Source organism: Calypte anna, chromosome 2 (genome assembly GCF_003957555.1).
Source record: "Calypte anna isolate BGI_N300 chromosome 2, bCalAnn1_v1.p, whole genome shotgun sequence".
NCBI classification, from domain to species: Eukaryota; Metazoa; Chordata; class Aves; order Apodiformes; family Trochilidae; genus Calypte; species Calypte anna.
Window position 1 is genome coordinate 129,125,954 of NC_044245.1, and position 27,491 is coordinate 129,153,444.

General features: G+C 41.7%; 2 protein-coding genes across 2 annotated transcripts in view; both read left to right on the forward strand.

Moving 5' to 3' along the window:
* LAPTM4B (lysosomal protein transmembrane 4 beta) overlaps positions 1 to 10,895 on the forward strand; it is a 56,603-nt gene extending 45,708 nt beyond the window's left edge. Inside the window, exon 7 of the mRNA XM_030446387.1 lies at positions 10,418 to 10,895. Within this exon, the coding sequence (XP_030302247.1) occupies positions 10,418 to 10,492 (75 nt within the window). The 3' untranslated portion in view covers positions 10,493 to 10,895. The remainder of the gene's footprint in view (positions 1 to 10,417) is intronic.
* A 12,782-nt stretch (positions 10,896 to 23,677) lies between these two features.
* The window catches only part of MATN2 (matrilin 2), a 68,803-nt gene continuing 64,989 nt past the window's right edge, over positions 23,678 to 27,491 (forward strand). The window contains exon 1 of the mRNA XM_030445459.1: positions 23,678 to 23,735. The gene's annotated coding sequence lies outside the window, so the exon portion shown is untranslated. The remainder of the gene's footprint in view (positions 23,736 to 27,491) is intronic.

The window sequence follows — 27,491 nt, forward strand, 5'->3', positions numbered from 1 at the left end:
AAATGTGTTTTACTAATATTAACAGGTTTTTATGTAAACATAAGACTTTTCCCTCAGTCTGTCAGTTCATCACCTTCCATGACACTAGTACTTTGTATTTTTAGCATAGTATTATTGTAATTTGGTTAGAAACAAAGGCTTCCCTTCAGCATTCACTTGGAAATGCCTAAATATGCTGTACAAGAAAAATTGTATTTTATATGGCAATATTATGCCTTACTTTTTAATAATGATACCAAAAGAATATGTTTGTGTAAAAATAAAAACTAGTAGAAAATATGTATGGAAGACAGAACCAGGAACTGGTCATGTCAAGATTCTAGATCCTACTGCTCCCAAATGTTACAATGAGACTTCAAAATCTACCTCCAAACTTTACAGCTGGGTCATGTCTCTGCTGTGGTGCCCAGAATCTGACACTGGGTCACCCTGTGCCCCTCGGTGTTTAGAGAGGGGAAAAATGAGAATGGGGAGTAGGGAAAATGAGATGAAGATGAGACAGAAGCCTTTCCAGCAATATCTGCAAGGCAAGCACAGTGTGATAACCATGCTCCTGGAGGATCACCAGTCCTGTTAAACAGTTTAGGTGCCCCACATGTTCCTACGTTCCAGTCTTGTTAACTCTTGAGTGGTGTACACAATGTAACCATAAGAGGAGATAAGGTTAGAAAGAGATGCAGGTTAGTAGTTTAAAAGTCATTTGAAAGATGTGACTGTCACAGTCTCTGCACTCAGGGCAAGACATCAACTATTTGCTACATAGAGTCAAAGTAGTTTTAAAATCTTCAGTACTGATGACAATGCAGGCAAATTCCCCCTGAGAATGTTCTCATCCAGCAAATGATCATTTTGAAAAAATTAAGGAAAAATTAGAAAGATAAATATGTTCTATCTGTACAAAATCATGATACACCACTAGAGATACAGCAGTAGACAGCTGGCCAAGATGTAGGAAAGACTTCTGTGGCCTGAGGTGGACCATACCTCCTCGCCTTTGAAAGGAGAGGGTAATTGCACCATTATTCTGAATGACTTTTATGAGGTTGCATATGATGTAAAAAGACAATAGCTTCCTGAATCCAATTTTCTTCCCATGCAAGAGAAATCATAATCTGTCCCTAAATATTGCTGTGTCCTAGTAATATATGCATCTCTCTGGAGCTCTGAAAACATTGGGTTGCTTCATTACAAAAATACATAAACTCGTGTAAGGTTTCTTAAATAGAGCCTTGGAAAGCTGGTGTCTTGGAATAAACAAGGAGTTTTGTCAAAGGAAAACAAAACATACCAACTCTAATTTTGCACAGATGATTTTGCAGCATTGAGGCCTACTTCTTCACTGATTGGGACTATAAATTATTTCTGAGCTATTGTGCTTCCAGATACTCCATCTGTAATCATTCTAGTGTGGTTTCTAAAGGAAATGCATACATATAAACACGAAAATACTTCCTGTCCGTGTTGAGAGGAAGGTTTCTTGGGATTTATTTGACAGTCAACATATTGTGAAACCCTAAAATGGCAATTAACTAGCACATTTTGGACAAAATTTTCAAGCAAGAGCATCTGTGCATAAAGCAAAGTAAACCACTTCTTTTTTCATATCAAACATGATTTGGCTTGAACATGAAGCTTTGGCCCAATACCTAGGGCTATTTTTATCTGGGGACAGGGGTAAGAGAAAGGAAAGATTTTTTCTAGCATTGCTCTCTGACTTCCTCATAAACAATTGCTTTGACTGGATTCATTTGACCAGAACAGCCATTTACATTGCAAACAGCCACCTCTGAAATAGATATAAGTATTAGCATTTATTTCTAAGAATTACTTCTAAAGAGCAGTTGATCCCACCTGGAAGAATATCTAGTGCAGGGCAGATGAGTGAAAGTTCCTGCTGCTCTCCTGAGCATGAAGGGAGCTTCATGCAGATGGAGGTCAGCTCCTTCCCAAGCACCCTCCCAGCTAAGCCTTCTCCATATGCCTGGTCTTGGAACTGTCAAGTGGGTTTCTTAATATGAAGAAAGTAACTGCAGGCTGCCCTGAAAGGGAACAAGGATCCTTAGTGGGATGAAAGAGGGACAGAACAAGTGAAAATATAATAGAAATCTTTGAAATCATAAGTGGCAGAGAAGGTAAAGGATGAAAAAAAGACCTCACTGTGGGTCTGCTCATCACAGGACATTGAGAGTGCTAAAAGACAACATGGGTTCAAATGCAGGCTAGAAAAATGAATGATGAAATTAATGTAATAAATCATAGAAAAATAGATGGCCAGTAATTCAGCAAGTCCTTGACATTCAAATTTCTGACTGTTGGGAGAATATTCTGGGCAAGTCGTGGCTCTACATGCTTGCACTGCTCTTTCTTCATTTCTTTTATTCTTCTGTCTTTCACTTCTCTTCCTTCATCAGCCATCACTAATCCCTGTGATCTGGATGGACTTTTCACCTGACCCAGCAGTGATGTCCCTACATGCACATGTTTAACTGCAGTGTGATGAAAGCTAATCTCTGCTTCTTTCCCCAGTGCTTATTTTGTATGCAACATGTGACTGCTTCTGCCACAAAATTATTATTGTTATTCCTGTTTCTTCACTTCTAAGAAGAGCTTCCTCTTCTCCTGACTCCTGTCAGTCTTTTCATACAGTCAGTGTAAAGTGTGTCTTCATGTGAAATAGAAAACCCAAATTCTCAATTGGATTAGTTTTCATACTCCCTGTTTCAGTCAGCCTGTCTCCCTTGCTGATCTGATGTGCATAATATTGTTCTGTATTACCTATGTTTCTCAAGTTGCCTCAGAGGTGACCCAAAGGTGCATTTTGCACCTGCAGTTATAAACTGAATTTTTGAAAGTAGCAGAGAATCTTGGCTGATGCACTTCTGAGACAGGTATCTGGAAAGCCTGGGGCTTAAAAAAACTCTTAGGGACTCATTGTAGAAAAAACACAATTATTCAGAAACTCTTGAAAAATGCTACTTCTTGGAGCTTCTTAGAACCCTACTGAGAAGATTCATATTTCTGAAAATTTCAAGCAAAAAATACACCTTAATTTTTACATTTTCCTCAGTAATCTCAGACTTCTCAGAAGAAAACCACATTTTCAAACCTGACAGGAAAACTTTGCAAAGAGTTAATTATTCTCAGCCTTCCCTGCACACAGAGTGAAGCAATCAGCGAGCTATAGCTGTTTATGCACATGGAAATCTTGTTTCCCACAGGTGAGCTTCATAATGTTTGCATAGTCAAAAACCCAGAAATTATGCCTTTTGGGAAGGCTTTTGGGAAGGCTTTTGGGACTATCTTGAACTGGACAGGTGGTCACATCAGCAGCCTTCACTTCAGAGCTGTTTGTAGGCTTGCTGCTTGCTTCACTGCAGCTGAGCAGGGTTTAGGTTGCAGTTCATGGCTCCTCAAAGCACGGCAGCTGTGGGAGGAAATTCCACTCCTCTTGGCTGGTGAATGATGGGAGAGCAGGGAAGTAAACATGAAATTAGTAAATGGGATTGCATCCCATTAAGTCCTCTCCAAGCTGCACAGCTGTATCAGGTTGGCACACGTCAGTGTTTGGCCTTGAGCTGGAGTCACTGAGATGAGATGAACCCGGAGCACTGCAACTGGGCATGTGCTGCTTACAGCCTCATCTTTCCATTCAGTTGGCTCCAAACCCAAAGCATCAGCCCTCTGCTACATTGAGGAGAACATTTATCCTGAATTAGGAAAGGCAAGGCATGCAGTGGCTGTACTTCAGCCTGCAGCTGTGTCTGTGTTCATTCCATCACCAGCCCAGAGGCTGCACGTGTGACATAGGCTCCTGTAGCAGGAAATCCCTGTGGCTCAGCACTTTTACCTGGGAAATGGTATAGCACTGGCTCTGGCATACTTCTGCCACCTGCCTACCACTGTTGACTTTGTGCTTGGTGTCCCTCCCTTTTTGAGTAAACAGAATAAGACCTGAACCCAGTGACACTTTGTATGTGAGCTGTGTGAAAGCAAAGGCTGCTTTTGCTCTCTGTCCCTTTCCTGCCCATGTATTCACACAGGCTTCCTGTAAGACTTTCTGGTTGTGGTCTGGGTGTCTGAAATGTAAAGGTCACTCTGTAGAAGAGTGTAACACATGTATGTAACACATACATAGCTGTGGCAAAGAAGTTGGGTTAAACATTTCCAGGCATGGGCTGAAATTTCAGCAAAAATATATATTTAGTTTGTAAATATTTCCATAATTTAGTCCCTGTCTCATATAGTCCTATGGAAGTTTCATCCAAGGGATTTATAAATCTATTTCCAAGACCTTTTACGATGTTTCAAATAGTTTGTCTGTTTTACAAATGGGAGATCTTCCTAAGACAAAAAGTGGAATGATTTGTCAAAACTGAAAAGATTCAGTGGCAGGGCCAGGATTAAATTGCAGTAATGATGACCCTAATTGTACTCAACTACTCATCACCTGTCCCTATGTATTTTGTATCAATGCAGTGTGATGTTCTTCAGTGTAAAGGAGTGGAGTTTTTATTGAAAAGCTGAAGTTTGAGAAAACATCCTGGATGCTCACTACAACCATCAGCACTTACCATACAGATTTCTAATCAATAGCTTTTTTTGGCATCAATGAGTGCATTCCTGTTCTTGGTGCTAGAGAAAAGTGTTAGGTCTGCCTGTAACAATGTTTGTTTCCAACAAGACATCAAGAAGCCATGGCAACTCATAAAAGTTTCATATAGCTGCCAGCCAAAATACTGTTCAAACTCAAAGCTGTTATGTGACAATTGTACCATTCCAGCCAGTGAAGAGTACAAATGGCTGTGGGAAAAAGTGATCCAAAGCTCTCTGGGGACACAGAAAGATTTCTATTGAGTTCAGTGAGTTTTGGGTGAGACCCTCAAGAATGCAGAAATAATCAATTAATCACATATTTAGCTTGGCTTATACAGAACTAAGCACATTTTCTACTCTAGCAATGTACTTGACATCATACAGCTTGAGTTCAAACAGGATAATTGCAGGAAAGTGAGAAAACTTGTACATATGCTGAAGAAAGAAAATTTTCTACTGGAGGTTCAGATAAATGTGGAATCAGCTGCAAAAATATGGGGCGATTACTGAAATTTTGCAATTCCCTTCCAAAGAAACACCTTTGGGCCAAGATTAATTTCTGACTGTTTGAATATACAAATATTTGCCTGTGTTTCTTCTTAGGCATATTTCTAAGCAATGTCTAAAAAAACCTTTTCTCCAAAACCAGATTAATCAGGATGTAAAAAATAAGAAATTATATATGATTATATTAACTGAATATGTGATAACCACTGGTAGATTCCTATTCTTCCAAAGAAGGTCATCCTGTATCATCTGGTTTATAATAGATGCTTATGTAACACAATTATCCAAACCACTTGGATGATACCAACTAAGTATTTCTTATGGGTTAGTTTTTGATTATTTCTGTGTATTATACAACCAGACTGCGTATACCAAAATGCTTAAATGTTATTAGGAGCAAAGCCCAGCACTCAGGACTCCCTGTCCCACTAAAGCCCCCTAACCATGAGGCTTCATAGCCACATTATCTCCAGTTTTCTTCCTTTGCCCATGGGTTCTTGCATACCTTGGACTGTGACAACAGGAGATTGGAAAATGGTCCTTCTGATCTAGCTGAAAACCTTGTGTGTGGAGCATCCATAGGGCAGACAGGAAGCTGAACATGAGCCAACAGTGTGCCCAGGTAGCCAAGAAGGCCAATGGCATCTTGGTCTGTATCAGGAACAGCGTGGCCAGCAGGTCCAAGGAAGTGGACCCAAGGATTCTGCCCCAGGATTCTCAGTGCTGGTGAGGCCACACCTCGAGTACTGTGTCCAGTTCTGGGCCCCTCAGTTCAGGAAGGATATCGAGGTCCTGGAGTGGGTCCAAAGGAGGGCAACCAGGCAACCAGGTGAAGGGACTCGAGCACAGACCCTATGAGGAGAGGCTGAGGGAGCTGGGGGTGTTCAGCCTGGAGAAGAGAAGGCTGAGAGAAGACCTCATCACTCTCTACAACTCCCTGAAAGGAGGTTGGAGCCAGGTGGGGGTTGGTCTCTTTTCCCAGGCAACTCTCAGCAAGACAAGAGGACATGGTCTTAAGTTGTGCCGGGGGAAGTTTAGGTTGGACGTTAGAAAGAATTTCTTTACGGAGAGAGTGATCAGGCATTGGAATGGGCTGCCCAGGGAAGTAGTGGATTCTCCTTCCCTGGAGATATTTAAAAAGAGACTGGATGTGGCACTCAGTGCCATGGTCTGGGAACTGCAGCAGTAGTGGATCAAGGGTTGGACTTGATGATCTCTGAGGTCCCTTCCAACCCAGCTGATTCTATGATTCTATGATCTGTGGGTTTGAACCATGTTGGTTTGGGAGGCCCTAGAGCTCTCATCTCAGTCTCCATGCAGCACTTTTATCACCAGGCAACTATACAAACATATAACGTTACCTCCTTCTCTGGCTGTGTATTAAACAATGATGTTAAAATGCTTCATGGTTCTTAAGTAGAGTTCTAGAAGTTGTGAAAGAGGTTAGGAGCTTCTGTCCTCTGGATTTTAGGCATCCTATAGGATTGAACCCTGTGACCATCTAATCTTCCAATCTTGCTTGCTGGTCTACTGATAAAAAGCCACAAGTTCTTTTTACAAGGATCACTGAATTCCAAAAAAATTTGGCTTCCAAAAAATGTGAGTCCTTTGTACTTTCTTTTTTATAGTAACTTGTAAGTGACAGTCTCAAACATCCTGTAAACATTAGTCCTAGAATATCCAGGGGAACTAACACACATTTTTCTTAATTCACGACCAACAAGGAGGTGCTCAAATGAAGTGCCTAGGAAGCAAAATGCATCAGTTGTCCTAGTGGATATTCTGCCTTGGGGAATACCAGGGACCTAAAATGTGCATGTATTTTTGTCCTGCTTGAATTATTTTAGACTGCATCCATTCTAATTTTGTTCTTAGATAAGACTGAATAGTGAGTTTCTATTTTTCCAGTTTCTAAATTCACCCTTTGGCTCAGTGGCTGCCTTCCATTTTATGTCTCTGGAGAGCATAACATACTGCCTGAACAACTGCTGTGTTTTGTCCAAAGCACTTCCATTAAACCATATTAAGAATTAAAATTAACACAAAAGAAGGAAAAACTACTCTGATCTAGATTTTCATCTCAGCTGCTTTGGGTTAAATTCAATTAAAATTCTAATGGAATTATCTTTTCTTTGAGATTTTGTGAACTGTTAACCATTTCAACAGTAAACAGTTAAAAGCTGAAATAATATAGGTTTTATTAGGTTTTTTGTCTCTTTTTCCAAAATAGATTTAATTGAGAAAAGATAAAAAATTGTTAAGGAAAAGCAATGGCTTCAGACTATAGTGTTGTAAAAAATAATTAAAAGGAAGTCTTAGAGTCAGAGTTGCAAGATTTGTAACTCCAGAGTGGTTGAAGAGTTACTTAAACTTCCATGGAAGCAGAAGGATGATTATTTGGATTCAGGGTTGACAGATGATTAAGTAACAGTAACAAAACCACATTGACTGAAAGTAAGACAGTTAAATTAGTTTAAAGGATACTAATGGTGTGAGATACTTGTGGTCCCATCCAGAGCCAGGTATTCCACAAAGTGCTTTCTTCCAGGTGTTGCCTATCATATTAATTCATCTTAACTTTTCTTTAATAGCTGTTCCATATTTTCTTTTTCTAACTCAAACACTGCAAGGCAAATGTAATGATTTTGAATTCTGCTCATTCTACACTCCTTGTTTTTTATCACTATTCTCTTCATGTCAGAGAGCTGCAAGACTGGCATATTTGAATATTTAAACACAAAAATGTGTGGGCAGGAAGCCTATAAAGTCATCACTGATAGAATTGTTCAGGCAAATAACCTTGGCCAGCAATAAAGTGACCATCAACTTTAAAGACATTTGGCAAATAGTCTTTAGCTTTCCCCTGGAAATACTTCCTTGTGAAACTTCTGAACATTTCTAGTGGTGTCCCCAGTTCATACCTCACAGAACTTGAATATTCCCAGAGAAATCCATAAGCACTAGGATTTAGGTAGTGGCTTCTCCAAAACAACTCTTCTAGGTATCCGTGTCTCCTCTCACCTCTTGTTGAACAGTTCTTATGTGAGAAAGTGTCTTCTGAGGGCCAGTGACCCACGTATGAATTTTAGGTCCATAGAGCAAAGGGGGGTGTTCACCTCCCAAGAGGTAAAAGCCTGCCCAGGAGGCTCTTCTACCAGACAGAGTTTGTTTCCTACAAGAAGTGAAGGGAATGAGGAAGCTCACTCATATATCAAATATCAAATGACAGTAACCTCAATGCTGAAGTAGCAATATTGAGGCAATTACAGTAATCTTAGGACACAGGGATCTAAAAAAGGAGCAGAGCACAGAAGGAGGTATTGCCCTTTTTTAATCAGCCCTTCGACATGGAAGATGGACAGCTTTTTGGGTTGTGTCTATTATTTCTTATCATGATGAAATGGACTCTGAACCTGAGCAGAACGGACTCCAGTTTGTGGTTTAGCATTACAAGACTTCAATACGATGACTAAATCTTCACCAAGTGAACTTGACTCATTTTCAGTCTCATTTGCAGATCAGATTTAATTACTAATTGTATTGCTTCATTATCATCTAATGAACACATTTTCAGTATATTTGAGAAACTAGTGCCTTTTTTAGTAATAGAAGGATTTTACTCAAAATCCTGTTATTAAACCAGTGATCAGCACTAAGGAGAGGGTCTCAATGGGAGTGTTTTTCACAGTTCACATGCTTTAGGTTACATTTACTTAGGTTACATTGAAAAACACATTTATCACAGTACTTACTTGAAGTTCTACACGTCCCAATTTTACTAGAAAATTAGTCTGCCATAAGCTGTTTGCACAATTTAAGTTGGTATATTTTATTAAAATGCCTTTTGATACAAAGCTTTTCAGATTATGCAGTGGATATGTATAATGCATTTACAAGCTCAAACATATGGTATTAATAAAGAGTGAAAATTTCCTTTTATAAATAATGAAACTTTTTTGACTAAGGGCTGAAGATGCCAAGGTAGCCATTCTGTAGTCTAACAAACATGCACAGATGTATTTGAATATGGGGTCATCAGCCCATGTCTGTAAACTTATGGAAGTATAATGTGAATCACCCTTGGAACTATCCCATATAAGCCTCATCCAAAGCCTACTTTAACCTATAGAAACATTCCCACTGATTTTATTATGTTTTGGATGAAGTCCAGAAAAGTTGATTACTGAGGTTTCTCTGCAGAAGGCAGTTTATCAGCTTCCTGAAGAACTGGTGAAATCCTCTCATGGCAAAACTTCCACTGACTTTATTGAGACCAGGATTTTCCCTCTGTATGTTTAGATAATTAGCTTCATGTGCTCATTAATGACCAAGAAGCAATGCTGATAAGTCTGGAAATTCCATTATTAATAACTGATCCTCAGCTGTTTAAAGTATCTCTGCAAGTCCACTACAATTTTTATTCTTACATGATACTGAGTTATTTTAGGGCATCTATAACCATTCTTCATTCAGACATCTGTTTTATCCTCAGTCTCTGTTGGGATTCACAGACCAAGAGTTCCTTTGCCTTGTCACATGCACGCTAATTAGTGTCAGTGCTGATGCAATTAAAAATTGCATGATAGCAGGCATGCTTGCTTAAAGAAGTAGAAATCTTGACTCAAATCCCTCCTCTACCCTGTGTGGTCTGAACTTGCATCTTCCATGTCCTAGGAAGCTTCCTGGCCTCCTATGAATGGGGATGATACATGATTAAAACTGTGCTAATTTTTATCAAATGTTCAAGTATTCACCGAAGGACTCATGGGGAGATGGGAGATCTTCCTTCTCACACCAGAATGCCCCAGAAGGACACAACTGGAGATTTATTGAGACAGTGGGTGATGTGCTCTTCATTTGCTTTATTTGTCCAAAATAATGATGAGCTGTTCCAGGAGAGAATGAGCTATTCCAAAGAAAGGTCTTGCTCTGGATTAGCGGTTTGAGCACTCCTCCAGGTGACATGGTTTAAGTGCTTTTGACAGAAGATAGCTGCAGAATAAGCAGCTGCTGTCACTACCAGGTTGAACAAATTCTGGTACCAGCAGTAAATGGTCTTTGGCTGAAATCAGGCAGTCACTGAAGTCAGTTAGAAATGAGAAGAAACAACTTTTTCCTTCATAATGAAAACAGACTCACAAATTGAAAAGGAGGAACTTCAAGTTAATAATGTTTCATTTTCTAACTATTCTGCTCCTGCTTGATAATTACTCTTTTAAATATATTTTTAGGTGAAGGCCTTAAAGGTTTTCTTTTCTGTAAATTTTATCTGCTGGCTTCTTTTAAAAAAATATAACCATTTTTTCTTTTCCTGCAGGTCTTGCTGCCACCATATGATGATTCTGCAAATGGAACTGCTAAAGACCCACCTCCACCTTATGTGTCAGCATAAGTGAGAGAGTGCTGTGTACCTAGGGAGGATAGCTTTACTTTTCAGACATTGGAGCAATAGTTTGATAATTTCACTTCTGGGATACAACCTCCGTGGTTATACTTTGATGTTTTGCTGACATATTGAAACCTAAATTGTATGATTCAAATTCTGTAGATAGTTTTAAGAATTTGCTGCAACTACAGTAGTGTTTCAGAATCTAGTGAACTTGTTTCAGAACAATTCTGGATAGAGCTAAAGTTATGGTAGTCATTTAATAGCTTTTTCCACCATGTCTGACATGCAGTGCTAGAGAACATAGAACTCTGCATTCTCAACCGGGTTCAGAGTGGAACTTTTTTTTTTTAATTGATAAAACATCCAAAGCATTACAAATGTGTTTCTTCTATACCCACTGTCACCTTCAGAATACAAACCAAGTCCCAAAAAGTGGCATTTCACTTCATTCCTGTTCTGCAAGAATTGATTAAGTTATTATGCTATGAAGAATGACGACTGCAAAAAGAAAGAGTCTTATATGCACTATTCTCATCAACCTGGCTAATGGGAAACAAATTTAATTGGGAGGAATAAGCATGGGAAATGAGAATAGGAAAATCCCTCTGTGGTGTGTTACAAGCCAGAACCTGTGGTCTATACAGATTCACTTTGTCCCAGCCTGCAACCACACTAAAGCTCAAAAAACCCCATTTCTTATCATCTTCTGGTAATTTTCATTTCCTGCCTACACACCTTTTTCCTCCTCACCATCTTCACAAATAATATTTTAAACTCAACAAATTGCTGCTTTTGAACTCCCACAGTTAGGTGTCAAAGCTGTGTCTTTCACACTCAATATGCAACTGTTTTACAACTGGAATGTGTCTGTAAATATTGCAATGTTCTGCTGAGTGTGAACTAAATTATGCAGATGCTAAGATATATGTTCCCAACCTCTGGGAAACTTATGCATGTAAGTTCACTGAGCATTAGCATCTATGTTTCTGTGTTTCTCATACACATCCGTGTGGGGATTGTAAATTCCCTTTATATCTGGTTGTGCTGAGAATCTGTCTCATGGGACTCATCCATTCATGAATGCTTGTGTGAGGTATTCCTTCCTTCACCAGAGAAGTGCCTCCTGCACATGTAACTTTTTGTTGTTGATGAAGGTTAAAGGAGCAGGAAAAGGAAATATAGATGTGTCTCTTCCTCTCATCACTTCCCCCTCTGTTGTCTCCTCTGCATTTGGGGATAGAACAGGCTGAAGCTGAACTGATGCTGTTGTGCACTGCCCTGAGTAAAGGGCGGTGCAGAACTGAGCCAAGGTTTGAAGGGGCACCAGGAGATACCAATGTGCCATCTCTCCTGTGACTGGCCAGCATGTGAATCCCACACCCTTCCTAAGGAAGACACCCATTCTCACCCTCAGTGCATTAGCTCAGATCTGCAGACTGAAGAAGGGTGGAGATTTTCCTGCCTTTTTCTGGATATCTTTCCAGGGGAATGCAGGTCAAACCACTTCTTTACACGGAGGCTGTCACTGTGACCTGTCCTCACAGATGCCAGGGAAGGAAGGGCCAGACTTTTTCTGCCTGTCTTCCTTATCTGTTTTTTGTTTTACTTCAGGGTTCATGTACACTGAGATCAAACAAAAATCAGCAACGCTTTTGACTGAACCAATTCTGGAGCTGATCTGTTGATTCCTGTCACAGTCCTGTTGCTTCCTTCAGAATAACTCCATGTACTATTATTATTATCTCATTACAGTTATCTTCAGGAATTAATATGAGTTTGTGGTTTGGGCTGGCTGGCTGGGCTTCTGCGCTTCATTTCTTTTATTCTTGACAGATTTGTGAAGGAATTTAAACAGTCATCTGTTTTAGAAAAGCTGGTTGTAAATACATCGCATCTGTGTATATAAACTTCTCTACAATAAAAAGGTGTTTCCTCAAGATTATGGAAATATTTTTTTCTTGTCTGACAAGCACAAACATGCACAAATTCTTGTCCAGTCAATCTGGCATGGCAGGATTTTCTCTGTAAATTACATAAGCAACAATTTTTTTTCAGTCCACTCACTAATCCATTCACCTGTTTTCCCTCCATGCTGAAAAAAATGGAGAATAGAACAGAAAATTCAAAAAATTATTGTTCAATAATGAGATAAATCAGGCTTTTAGTTCATTGTCCAGAATTGCAGGAAGTTTGCCAGGTCTGATGAAGAGTGTGATTACAGACCCAGACTACACTGACCTACACCAAAAGCTGGGTTTACTTTTTCTCCACATCACTATAGGGATAATGTGCTAATTCACACAAAATTTCTGTAGACTTTAACTTGTCTCACTAAGGAATCAAGACTTCCTCAGACACCATGTGTGCCTAAGTGCTAGTGCATTTGTCCTGCCAGTACTCCTAACTGGATTAGGAGTAAACCTTTTGGATTTTTTCCAATTTGAGTTAAAGAGGGCTGGGAGGTTATGGCATCAAACTCATGGCATTCCTGCCTATGCTGCAGATAGACAGCTGGGGAGGAGGGAGGAAATCCTGTAACATAATTCCAACTCTCCTAATGTACCAGAGGATCCTCATGGGAGACAAGTTTCCTCTCTCCCAAAAATGAAGTGGGTCCTTTGGATTATATGAAGAGACATGAACTCCAGCTGAAGATTTTTTATCCTCATTTGTTGAATTTATTCTCCATTTCCTTGTCTAATCCTGGGGAATTCACACACAAGCTTTTCTGGCTTTTTGTTTTTAATAGTCAGTCTAATATCTGGGACACAAAACCCCACTGAAAACCTTTTTTCTTAAGTTTCAATGCCTTGGGAACTGCTTGCTGCTAACATTGTTTTTTTTTTCACTATTCCTTGCATTTTTCCCTTTCTCCCAGGTATTATGAGCATGTGCTTACTCAAATTCTCATGTTTTATTATCTTAAAATCTAATATAGCAGTTTATTTTTAATAATTGCTAGTAACTTACTGGTGGAAAGAAACTGTTTTCAAGGTATATTGACATAGAACATTATAAAAATGGATACAAAGCCAGCAAATAAGAATCTAAACTTTAACAGTACCAGAAATACAAGTAGATAGTCTGCTGAAATCTTCTAATTTTTTTGAAATATAGGGCAGTGCAGGCTTCACAAAGCCTATGCATGGTGAGGCAGAAATCCAGTTTCCCTCATCTTCATGCCATGTTTTTATTCCTGATGAAGCAATGCAGCTTCTGTTTGTTGCACACTCACCCCTACATCATACTGGAGCAAGCAAAGAGGCATTTGTAATGGTGAAAAATCAATGTGGCACTTATGCTTGTAAGTACCTCCTGTTCTCCAAAACAATTACTAATGACCATTATTTTAGCCAGGCCAGCCTGGCTCTACTTCTTTGAGAAGATGTCTGGTTTATTAAAAAAAAAAAAAATCCAGACTTTATATATTACCAGAAACTGTAACAGATAGATATATGGCCAGAGAAAAGCTTGTCAAGGAAGCAGAGGTAATGATAGGTATGAAATTCTAAATTCTCTGCTTTCAAAATAGTGTATTCCACACCATGTTAGCCAAAATATAGCAACTAGAGGCACTGTGGGTAGTTTTAAACAATTTTTGTTAATATTGTCAAGTCTCCACACTGATGCTTGGAATATGCAAGAGGGAAGACGTGGTTACTGGTAGGGGCAGAAAGGAGCAAAGAGCAGCAACTAGGACAGAGTATGGGAAGGAAAGGTTCATGTATGTCCTTCTAACAGCACAGAGAGACAAGGTTTGTGGCACTGATAGGCTTCACAGCTACAAACATGGCTGGCCTATTTGCTGCTGTCTTTCTCTTCTGCTATGATCAGGAAGAAATATAACTGCCCTGTAACCTGGTTTTTAGTTTTTATGCAAACCCTATTTCAGGCTTTTAACACTGGAATGGGTGATGCCCTATTCTTACTTGATATAATGAGATGAAATGTACAGCTTTATTTTGTTAAACCTAAAAGGAATAGTGGTAAAATTTCTACCAAATTGTCTACTTTGACAGATGACTACAAGCTGATTCTCTGGAGCTAAACCATATCCTTAGAGGTGGTTCTCCTCAGAGGCAGATTCTCTGGACCCAAGTTATATCCTTCCCATTTACATTTCCCTCTTACATGCAGAAATAGTAGTCAGGTGCCATACAAAAAACCCAAAAAACCAAAAATATTTATTGCTGAATTTCAGTGCCTATGGTACAGAGAAGTTCCAGTGCTATCTCAGTTCACAGCTGGAGTGTAACGAGGCAACCAGGTGCCACTAATTGCCAGGGAGTGAGCATGAGCTTGTGTCAAGCCCACCTGTGCCCAATTAGGGTGGGCCCCCACTGTGCATGAGCAGGACCAGGGGGCCAATAAAAGGTGAGTCCTGAGACACAGGCAGGGCTCCCCCCCGAGCTAGCCAGTAGAGAGGTCAGTTGCTCTCAGAGCAACAGCATTGATCCAGACTAGTCAACCCTGTGGGCTATAGGCTTGGAGCACTGTTTGTCTCTGCTAGAACACCTGGTTGGACCTTGAAGCGCCGTACCCTAAAAGAGGTTCGTCTTGCAACACGCAGCTCTGAGAAACCCAAAACAGCAGGCACAGTTATCTAAAGGGAGGCTTGGCTCTGATATGTCAGGATAAGAGTTCTCTCAGGGAAGGACTCTGGTATTTGTAAATGATGTCTCCACACCCATGGATTTGACCCAAAATGGTTCTGCAATGTGGCCAGTTTTTCAAGTGAATAGCTCAGCAGGGTGTGGAAGCCAGATCTGTGACCCTCTGCCTGCAGCCTGGCTCTACCTCCAGCAGAATAAGATACCAAAGCAACACAAGTGGGAACCTCATTGTCACCCAGCCAGAAAAGTTTTTTCAAAGTAAAAGAGGCAGCTCTACAGCTGTGCCCTAGAGAATGAGCTACAATAGTTATTTATTTTAATATTTATTTATTTTAATGAAGAACTTATGTGAAATTTAATACAGGAATTACCTCTCTTTTCTTTCAGATTATTGAAGCCCTTCAAACAGGAGGGTTTTCAGAAAGCCCTGAAAGGTTTGTCCTTTATAGGCAGGGCTGGATTCAACTACTTGGGCTGAGCAGAGGCCACGGGGCTGCTTGAAGGCTGAATAAACAGCAAGGAGATGGATCAGGCAGGGAGTAGAGCTGGCTACTTGGCTTACTGGAGAAGCTTGCTGGCCAGCAGAGACACAAGAGCTATGCAGCTGCTCTGAGAGAGGGAGATGCAGCACAGTGGAGGCTCTGCAAGAGCACAGACTTGTGCTGGCTCTTTGAGGTCAGCATGAGCAGCACTAACAGGGATGAGGCAAACACAGCTTGTGGCCCAGACCCTGGGCTCCATTACAGTACCTCAGTACGTCCTGCTGTTAAGTCTAACAAGTTTCTGTTTTCATATACCCTTCACCCACATGTCCAAATAATTCTGGTGGTTTTTTTGAGGGTCTGACAATTTTTTTTATTTTTTGGTGATGCCTTTTACTTCATCACCAAGAACTGTGGGGAGTTCATCACCTGAAATTTTGAAGCTGTTTCCCTATTCAAAGCACACATTTCAGTCCTTTCATGACAACAGAAGCAAAGATGAATTTAGAGACAGGGGTTCAACATTGGTAGACAGATCATCACCTCCTCTGAGCACATTCAGTGTCAGGAGGGCCAAGGTGTTCCTAAAAATACACATATCATCTTAATAAGACAGATATGTTCTACTTTATGAATGGCAGATCTTTAAGGTTCTCTCTGGGCCGGAGGCAAACAGAAGCATCTTGTCTTTTCTAGAGAAAAGCAGATGGACAGGCAAATTACAGTTTTATTTTGTGGGTCACCAGAACCCCAGTTTAAGACTGCTCGATAAGTAACGAATTGGTGGGACACTCTGGGAGATCAGTGCTGTTTATATGAATGCAGTCATTCTGGGCAGTATCACATGCACTCACCTGGGGGCAGCAAGGGTATAAAAGTAAAGGACCAGTGATGAGAGCTGGCAATTAGTTACAAATATTTATCTTCTGTGACTTCATTAATTCTTCTCCCCACCAAATCGTTAAAAAATTGGAATGAGTTTAATTTCCTTCATTGCATTAGCTCTGAGGATTAAATTAACTTTATCAGTTGCGAAGGTCAGCCTAAATTTCCTGCTACTGTGTGATCCTGCTCTGCTTCTGATAAAGAAAAAGCAATTAAAGAGGTTTTTTGTTTTACTCCTACAAAAATATTGGCGTTTGCATCTTTTTTAATGCAAATGTTTTCCTTCACAGATATTTAGTAATGGTATCTGTGGAAACATTTTCATCCTAGGAACTGGTTGGTTTCTGTTTCATAGATATGTTTTATTTGGGTTTTTTTATCTTGTGAATTAGCAGAAGAAAAAGAAAGGGGGAAAAAAAAAAGCTGAAAACATAACACAATACATCGTTATCTTTTGGTTGCTTTTTCCTCTCTTTGCAGTTCAATTTTTCATCCTAGATAAGAAGTTCTGGTGTAGTAATTTGAAAAGATAAAGTACAATAAAAGCAAAGTATCATTATGCTGAGCAGACACTGTAAACACTCCAGAGGTCTAGAAAAGTAGACTCCCTGTGAGAAAGTGAAGCTCAGGAAAAGCTGCCCAGCAACAGCTGTATATCAAGCATCATGCAACATATCAGATGTTTCCAAAAGTGCCCTTGTGCAGCTGTGCAGGAGCAACATTTAGGTGTGGGCTACTTAATACTCAGCTACAAATTGCTCCATGGTTACTACAAATATTCTTTGGCATTTCATACTTTTACTGCTCTGATGCCTTTTTCAGGAAAATACCATCCTACATTTGGATGGGTTTTCCAGATGCTTGGTAGCAGGTAGGGTGAGGAACTTTTTTTACCATTACTAGGAACAAGTTGAATTCTTTCAGATAGTCTTTATATACCGCACCTACTACTATATTTAGTAGTGTTTTCAAGAAGCATTTCATCCTTTGTTCTTTCACTACAATTTCTCTTGCAAAGTTTTCTTCCTCTTCAGTCTTTAAAAAAACAGAGATCTGTTGCAAAGCCAAAAAGCATCTTTTGGAGAGTTACTATACTAAATATCTAGATTTTAGGTATTGCAGAAAATTCATCATGCAAGGCTATAAGTTAGAGAGGCTGACCAGCATCCTTGAGGAATTTTTTTTTTTTTTTTTTTGTCACTTACTACTTAAATTTTTCCATAATTCTGTCATTGATTGCAGTACTCAGAAAACTGATAATAGAACACAGGACTGCATGGGGAATCAGACATTGTCAAAGAATCTTCTTTTCTTTTTATAAAGGGGCTATGAAATGGATCAGTATGGGCTTGAGTGTAAAAGTTGCATTTTGGACATTTCTTAGATACTTTACCTGGTAGAACACAATATTTTGACTTGGGAACTAAAATGATATAGCAACAGCATTGCACATATGAAATACATTGCAAAATAGCTGATAAATCTCAGCTGTATGTGAGCAAAAATTACTCAGTAAGTGACTGAGTTTCAAGAGAAGTTCTGCAAGGACCAGTTTTTGAATCCACGGTACTTAAAACTCTTCATCCATGACTTTAAAGAAAGTAAAAATCATCAATAAAAAGGAAAAAAAAAATCTGTTTTGCCTATACCTTAAAGCTGCAAATAATTCAAGCAGAGTATTTAGACAGCTTTGGAGTGGGTTAGCAAAGACCTGAAAGAACCATTAGAGAGCTGGAAAATATGTCATCAAGTGAACAACTCAAGAAATGCTGTGCCTTTAATAACTCAGATTTAGGAGGTGACTTAAGGACACCATATAAGTAAGTACATAAGGAACAAAACTTCAGCAAACTGTGTCTTCAATGCAGCCAACAGAAGTGTAACAGCACTTAATGAGAGAAACCTGCAGATAGAAAAATCAGACTAGAAACGAGCTGGTTTTCTGTTATAGTACATCTCCATCCTTCATCTATGATAAGATTTTTTTCTTCTTGGCAAGTTTTTCAGCAATAAAGGACTGGTTTTGTAAGACAATTCATAAATTACTTTAGGAATCAATTAATTCAGGAAATTCTCTATCTTTTGTTATGTAGAAGGCTCAAAAAATAACTTGGATGCTTAGCCCCAAAACTGATCTCTAGACAGCATGTTCAATTGCTGCCCAGCCTTATGAGTGCTTCAACTTGCTCAACATTTCACTGCTTTCAGGGTGCCTACAGTTCTACATTGTGAACCTGGTTTTCTACAGCTTGTGAAGTTTGGCATTCACCTCCTGTCTTGGCCCTATGGGGCTCTGGTAAGGGGAAAGATCCAAAAATGATGTTTAACACATCACCAATTTGGACAGGGCTGAGCAGGCTGGTGCCCAGCTCATGCTCAAGCTCCATGAAACCATTCAGCCACCTGAGACCCCCTGTGTGCTCTTACCACACACCCAACACAAATGGGCTGAAATCTGCTCACTAAAAAATGCAGAAGTGGCTCCTGGTGTCTTGTGCAGGACACTCCCAGGTTTGCACAGGGGCTTGGAGCACCTGCCCTGGAGGTGTTCCCGAATGCCAGCACAGGGTGGCCAGCACAAAGACTCCTGGAGAGCCACGCAGACTTACTGCCCTTTCTCAGCTCCTCTGGACAGTCCTGGCAGCAAGGACCAGGCTGTCTTGTCTTATAGGTGTTGGAATAGAATTGGCAACAAAGGGAATTAACATCTCTATTTCCTATGCACTTCATGAAGCACAGAATTTTCCTAGGGCCATTGCCACAAACTTAGGTGTTACAGGGCCAAACTTTCAGAAGTAAAAGATTTTTGAAGGTTGATGATTTATTTAAGAAATCTCCAAAACTTCTGAATATATGCTTAACTTGACCATGAGTAGTCTCCTTTAAATGTAAGATCAGTGCAGGCTTTGGTGCCTTCTATTATATCCTCAAGATGGTTCCTGAGTCAGACCTCCTCACGTCAGCATCATAGCTGTACCACAGCCAAAAGAAAAGGTGCTTCCAGTATGCAAGATTTAATCAACACCAAAGTGGTTCATAATAGCCACAGTTATCTGTATTAATTAATATACATTACCCTAGTAGCTTTTCAGCAGAAGTTATTTCATCTGGGTCATTCAGAGACAGGTAAGTTTCACTAATATTTTTATTAACCTTTTTAAAATAAATATGACCAGTATATGTCTTTAACTACTGTGTTTTTGTTGATACTTGCTACAAGACAGTCTGCTTCCTTTTTAAAGTGGTAATATCATCAACTAATTTCATCAAAGATGAAATCAGGGTAAATCTTAAGTCAGGAGCCACAGCAATGACAAGATCAATCATGAAGGTGTTTCTGCTGCAAATGATACCCCAAAAGCACCAAAGGATTTGTCTGGATTGTCTGCCACTTGGTGCCTTGCCACCTGAATCACCAAAATTTAGATGTTGGTGTCAGTTCCTTTTTTCAATCTTTGATCTCCATGGTTCTGTACAAACACTGTTAGGCTGAGAGCCAGACTGCCTAAATTCTGTCAAAGTTGTAGTTCAGATGAAATTTGGGTGCCTATTTTGAGCACAACACAGACATTACCTAAGACTGATGAAGAACATTGTTATTTCACTTATGATCCAGACACGAGTGAAAATTCAAACACAACACTATATTTAGAATATTTTTCATTGTGCAAGGAGTGATTTGGAGCTAGCATCTTCCATGCTTCCTGAATAATGTTGTAAGATCACCTCCTGGTGTCTGTGATCTCAATTTTGTCCCAAGAGGTGAGTAAAGAACCATTGTCATGGATTTGGAAAGAAAGCAAGGTTGAATTTCAGAGTGACATGCCTTAAATTATCTGGGGAAATACTGAAAATACACTTTTACTGTCCACATATTGAGAGTTATAGCAAAAGTGAAGCCTGTGAATATACTTGGCAGAGTGGCAATCCCAAGACAATTTTTCATCTAGTTGAGTGCTGTCCACAGATGAAGTCAGTTTGTAGATTATCAACAGCATAGAGCTTCATTGAATCCAGCCACTGATGATAGCATATATCACATTTTTTTTACCAGTCAACACTGGTGAATCTGTCACGGTTTAACACTGGCCTGGCAATTAAACCAAGTGACAGACGCTCTCTATTAATGTCTCTCTCCTTGATAAAGAAAGGAGAGAGAATAAGGGAGAGAGACTTATGGGTTGGAAACTAAACTACACAACTTTAATGAAACAGTAATGATAAATAGGAAAAATTACTAAATATATACAAATATACAGGAAAATGGAAACCACATTCCTCCCCCCTTTTCCCCCAGTAACTCTCACGTCACCACCGAGGCTGCAGGGCAGCCCTGGGAAAGTCCAGGCTGGACTCCTGGAGTCGGCAGCAGTCGGGAACTGGAGGCAGGAACACACAGATATGGGCTGGCACGGATCAGGAACACAGGCAGAGGAATGGATGGAATCCTTTCAGAATGCCAGGTTACTGTTCAACCTGGATAGTAACCACACATTTCTTCCAAGGACTATGAAGAAATGCTGTAACTTAAGTACATGACAAATACTTGCTTTTCAGGTAGCAGCTGCAAGAGTTCTCATTGTCTCCTTTCAAAACGTTTTAAGGAATCTAAGACTCCAGAAGAATTTCAGCAGGAAAACCCTTGTTAATTGCAGCATCTGGGCTTCAATAACCAAAGTTTTGCCTTTTTGCCCATTTCTCTGAGCCATTTCAGGAGACTTCAGCTGCTAGCCATGGGAAGCCTGGAAGATGGAAGCCTGCAGTGGTAGTAAGAGATGGCAAAGCAAAAAGGGTTGAGGTAAAGCTGTATATTGTCTGGCCAGGCACTCCAGTAAGTTATTAGCCTTTGTCAGATGCCTTAAGATGATCTGATTCTTGCAATCAAGTACAGAGGCAGCCAAGATCCTAATCCTCAAACATCTGGAACTAAGACACAACAAAATCAACACAGAAGTGTGAGACAAAAGTAATGCATGCTCTTTACCAGTTCATTAGTCCTTCAAAGACTGATCCATTTCAGTTCCCCTGGTTTTATGTGTATAATGAAGGTCAAAAGCAGCCTGCACTACTGGGAGTTTGTTCCAGAATTAGAATGATCCTTCCAGGCACTGATAGAAGACAAGAAAGGAGAGAGAAGATTCAGAAAGCCTCTGGTACCTAGTTAGTTATAATTGCCTACAGATTCTAAAGCATGTCTTGATAGAATCCTCCAGCTTATTCTAACATTAACACATCCCGACTTGGCTCTTCTCATTTCCCCAGATCTTTGATAGACTGAAAAATGCCTCTACCAAACAGAAAAGAAGTCACATTGTGGGAGTGGAGGACACAGAAGCTCGTGATGTGAGGAAGAACAAGTGGTGAAAGGTCTCTGTAATTTGAGGAATACACGTAACTGTCAGTGCAGTATTAAATAAATGGTAAAAAGGTGATCAATCAAGTCAAATAAAAATCTCCCCATCTTCTAAGCTGTGTCTTAGAAGAATAGGTGCCTTATAGTGCTGGTTTACTTGCCATCATTCCCTTTCCTCCAAACTCCAGCTGAGATATCTTCCCTGTGTTAAACCTGTCAACAGCAGCAGGATGCACGGCCTCTGGGAAGAGCTGGTGCTGGGATTTCTTATGTGTAAGATGTAGCTGAAGCCAAGCCCGGCCTGTGGGCACTCACATCATCTTCTCAACACAATACTTTCTTTCCTGCATTTTGTCTTCCTTTGGCAACACAGCTGGCACCTCAAGCCCCAGCACAGTGAAATGTTGAGAGGTACATATTCTGAATTTTGAGCTGATGGAGCATTAGCTGGGACCATGGCTACAGGCTCATCCTGTGCTACATGACAAAGGTAAACTGTTCAGCACTTGGCTCTGCTGGGTTTGCTGTAATGTCTAGCAATGTTCATCTGCCTTTTTAATTTTTCTCTTTTCTTTAGCTACAGGAGAGGCCCAGGAGCCAGTGCTCAGGTTGAAAGATGGGGTAAATTCAGCCTCTTTCAGTTTGAGATTTGTCCATCACTTACACTTCTTTTTTTAGGGATCAGATTTTGTACACCTGTCTCACAGTTACTTGTGCCTTCCAAAATTAGCTCTGCTGATTTCCAGAATTTGCTCACCATCCCAGCAACTCTAGGAGATACCAACCTCCTCCTTGTTTGGGCCCTGCTGGAACCTGATGCACTGGAATTGGCATGGCTTGGCGATTTTATCCCTTTTCCTCTTGGGCACAACACTGAGTCCAGCTCACCTCTGGCATTTGGAATGGCTTTCACTGTTGTTGAAACAGAAATCACAATTTCGTTGGAACAAAGTAGGAATTTTATGTTTAATTCTTCCATACAGAAGTATGTTGATATAAAGTAAGTGTCAATATGAACTCCGTACTCAGCTTTTTCCGCTCGGACTATTGACTGTGCCACTGCCGTAAGAACTGAGAAACAATGGTCCCTTCTACCTGGCTCATTTATTTCCTGCCTCCCCCAGCACTTTCTCCCACGGAGGCTCCCACAGGCTTGCCGCGGTGGCAGACACCCCCCATGATTCACCAGGGACTGTTTGCCTTGGCCCGGAGTCCCTCCACGTGGGGAACGGGATTTCCATTCCCTGACGATTCCCTTGGTTAGCTTCCCTGGAAGGGAGTGCGAGTCCGACGTGAGGACCACGGTGGTGGTAGGGAAAGGATGCTGCCGGCCCGGGGCTGAGCAGCCAGACCACACCGGCACGCTTTGCTTCCGCGGGCACCCCCACGGCTCTCTCCTGCCAGGAGAGCTTCCTCGGCCGGGGCAGACACTCCTCCTCGGGGCTGCAGGAGCTGCCCTCGCCTCTCCCTCGCTGCGTAGGGCCAGGTCTGGCAGGGAGGACCCGGTGGCGGGGCCGAGGGGCGCGGCGGGAGTGGCGTGGCCCGGACGGGAGCACTGCAGCCGGGAGCCCGAAGGAGCTGGAGGGAGTGGGGCTGGCAGCCCGCGTCCCTATCGGGGCTGACGGGAGGGAGCGGGTCCCGTCCTCCACTCCGCTGCGGAGCTCCGAACAGGGGGCCCGGTGCCTCCCTAGCGGGACCTTTCCCTCACCGCTGTGCTGCTGAGAGGGGCTGCGGCTGCCCGGGAACGGGGCTGGCGGGAGGCGGCAGCTCCCCTCAGCCCGCGGCACTCCCAGGGGGGCGGGAGGGGAAGCGCCGTTCGGGGCCGCGCCGAGGGGGGAGGCGGTGCTCCCGCCTTCGCTCCCGTTCGCAGCCGCTCTCCGCTGCCGAGCGGAGCGGCCCCGCCAGCCCCTCAGGTAAGCCCAGCTCTGCCGCCTGTCCTGCCCCGCCCCGCCTCTCCTCGCCTCCAGTCTCCCGCCCGCTGCCTCCCGGTCTGCCCGGCGGGGCTCGGCATCGCTGGTACCTCCGCACAGCCCGCGGTCACCGCCGCCCCGGGGCCGTGGCTCGGCGGAGGGACGGTCCCACCCCGTGGCGGCGGGTGCCCCCGGGGCCCCTCCGGGTGAGAGGGCGGCCAGGGAGGGGCCCGTGGGCGGCGGGGGCTGCAGTGCGGGCGGCAGGGCCCTGCGGGGAGCGGGAGGCCGAGGCAAGGGGCCGCGGCGGGGTCTGGGGCTGGGTTGGATGCTCGCTTGCTGGGTCCTGCTGGAACGGTTTGCTGCTCCTGCTTCAGCCGCGGGACAAATGTTTCCCTTTCTTTTGAACTGCGTGCATCTGAGAAGAGTCCCCTCTTCCCTCTTGCGTGCTTCTGTAACTTATTTAACAGCGTACATGCTGTAAAGAGAAACGCCGCTATATTTTAAAACTGACGAAGTTTGCAAAAGCCAAACTTTCTCTGGAAACATTTGCTAGTGAGCATCCTGCAGGTGCCTTCACCCCGCAGGTAGCTCTGCACGGAGCGGCCGCCGCTGGCATGCGGCGTGGGAGCGCCCGGGCTTCCCCAGAGCAGAGGCTGCTGCAGGGGGAAGGAGCAGGGTATGGATTGCTGCGTGTAATATACTCACCCTGGAAACACAACCCAGGTGGTGCTGCTTAAGCTAAGAATCTTGGTGGCAACTCTAATGACCACATACTGCTGTTTCAGAAGACAGCACTTTCCCTGTCAGGCTGGCGGCTGTCACTGCTTAGCAGTGGGTTAGTGTTGACTGAGAGGGAAGAGGGCAACCTACTGATCTGTGTAATACTCCTTAAATGCCTGGGTTTTCTTTTGGGGACCTCACTCAAGAGGTGGATGATCCTGACTGAGATCTGAAAACATAACATGCTGTATTACATGTTGCAGTTGTGCTACTGTCAGGCAGCTGACTAGTTCAGAAGAAATTATCATACTGAATCCCATCCCTTAAATCAAGACTTTAATAAAATAAACATATGGCTTTTCCATAAAATCCTACAAATCTAAAAAAATAATTTTTTCATTCTACACTTTTCGTATAGATATGTCAGCTTTAAGCACTGCGCTTTTTCAACTTCTACTCATGTGCTGTATATCATTACAATTATAACTATGGTCAATAAAATTAAATTTGATTTATATCTTAAGAAAATTTGGCATTCAGTCACACAATTCTGCAGATAAGACCCTAAATCCTGCACTCAATATTCACAGCTAATAACATTGAGTCTTTCCATTGACTTTGCTGGGACATCTTATGGACAACCTAATGCACATTCTGGTGCTTATGTGCTGGGATCCTGGGACCCAGCTGCAATAGTAAAAGATATCTTAGTCCAGGGAAACTAGAGAAAGGCTAATCAGATCTAACTAGTCTCCCATGACTTAAAAACCATCGCAATGGGAGGGTGAAACACTAGACACTGCTCTTTAATTATAATCTGGACAATAAGAAGTTCCTTTTGTACAGTGTACTCCTTGCTAGATCATGTTTTCACTATGAGCAAGTAGTGTTTAGAGTGGAGTGGTTTTAAACCCCAGGTTATTGTTTTACCCTGGTGCTGGTACTGAGGTCAGTGTGGGTTCACAAATAAGTTTCAGAACTACTCTATCCTTGACTTTCTGTTTACAATTAGCAGTCTGTTATGGTTTGTAACTTCACAGAGATAAAACTAGAGCAGCCCACACGTATATTATATGTTGTATAATACATGCTTTTATATAAATACCTCATCTTCATGGTAAAAGTGAAATTTCTCAATTTTCCCATGCCACTCTTCTGGGAACTTTGTGGAAACTCTGATGTCTAGATCGGATCCAGAACCAAATAGTGCAGATGAGCCTTCTGCAAAAGAACAAGATAATGAAAAGGTCTATTATCCAAGTGGCAACTGAAAAAAATCACAACATGGAGATTGATGCTGTCATAAAATAAGAATTCCCACTCTTAAAGCTTGCTGTCTAACCACTGGAAACTATGCAGAGTAAACCATACTATGGGTGCACTGTTCTACAGTATCACCACTTCCTCTTATATGGTGAGTTACTGAAATAGTCATTGGCTTCAGCTCTGAGCAGGCTTTGGACCTGATCAGAGGTCCTTTCTGATGTAAACTATTCTATGAATCTATGGTTTAGTAATCATTAGTTTTACAACAGTGATATCAGGAAATCTATATGTGATTTACATGACTTGGATCCCTTAAAGTTCTTCATTTCATTACAACTGCAGAAAACTATATTACACATGTAGTACATTTACTCTCAGCCCTATAGATAACTGAGTTAATTGTGTCAAAGTCCTACCATAATATTTACATCTCAGAACAAAATTTAATCCAGATGTTTGCTTGCTCCTATAAACTGTATTTTTTTGTGTGTACTCAAGACCTTTGTGTCCTTCCTTATCTGACCTCTGCTTGGATGGGCAAACTGCTTCTTCCTCCATCCCAGTGCTCTTCTGACAGCTTCCAGAACATGGTTCTGCTGTATCCTGTAGCTCCTTCAGCAATGCTCCATGTATGGGTACGCATAGGCACCCATGTTGGGATTGGGGGAATATTTGGCTGACTACCAAATGTCATCTACTTTCCTCCTAGGAACTGCTTTATAATGCATTTTTGGTCTTTCCTGTGCTGTTTTCAGATCTAAGTTAGTGTAGTCCACTGTCACATTTAAATTTATTAGTCCAGGATACAACTCAGCCGTGGGCTTTTGTAGCAGCAGTCAGAATAATTAGGTACCATGGAATTTCTTTCAGCTGCAGCCCGATTGCTGTACCAGGCAGGAGGATCTTTCAGAGCAGAGAGCACTGGAATATCCTTTTAGCTGCTGGACTATGTATGCATAAATGCTGGACAAGGAGTACCATACAAGCACAGGAAATAGAGCTGGAATACTCTGAATCTCTGGTTGTCATCCTGTCCTAATCACTATGCAGACATATTGTCTACACATGCTAGGATTGTGCCCCTCTGTGGAGTTGGTTTGGGTTGCTCTTCATGTCTGGACACTCATCATTTTAGATGGATAAAAGACTGGTGTTGCCAAATCTTTTAGTTTTATTACTGTGGTGGTTTGATGTGCTATGAAAGCTGCTTGCATTTGAGTTGTCTGTCTCAGAATACACCTGAATTACCAATTGATTTTTAGATAATGAGTTTCCCATATTCATCTGATCCTATTGACAGCATGAATAGCCAAAATTGGCCTCTAAAAAGGAGTTAAAGAAGGTGTTAACAAGGAAGTGCCACTCTATTTCTTTGCAGGATTTGGTGCAGTGGTGGGTAGGTTCATGTGCAAGTAGTGCCTGCCATCAGGGTTGAGGAGCAGGTGAGGAATTTACAAACTTAGAGCACATACAGTCAGGTTTCTTCATTATTTAACCACATTGGTGAGATGCAGTTAATGACCATGATTTAAGGGGGTTCTACCCATCTTGTACTGCTGAGCACAGTGAAGCCCTCCTTGAGCAGGAAGGAGGCAAAGAAAATCCAGTGCATCATTTTGTAGTGGAACAAAGCAATCAGACACCTCTGATTACCGAGAAGTGGGTGTGAGCCGGTATCAAATCCACCTGTGCCCAATTAGGGCAGGCCCCCTATTGAGCATGTGCAAGACCAGGGGGCCAATAAAAGGTGAAACTCACAGCCACAGACTAGCT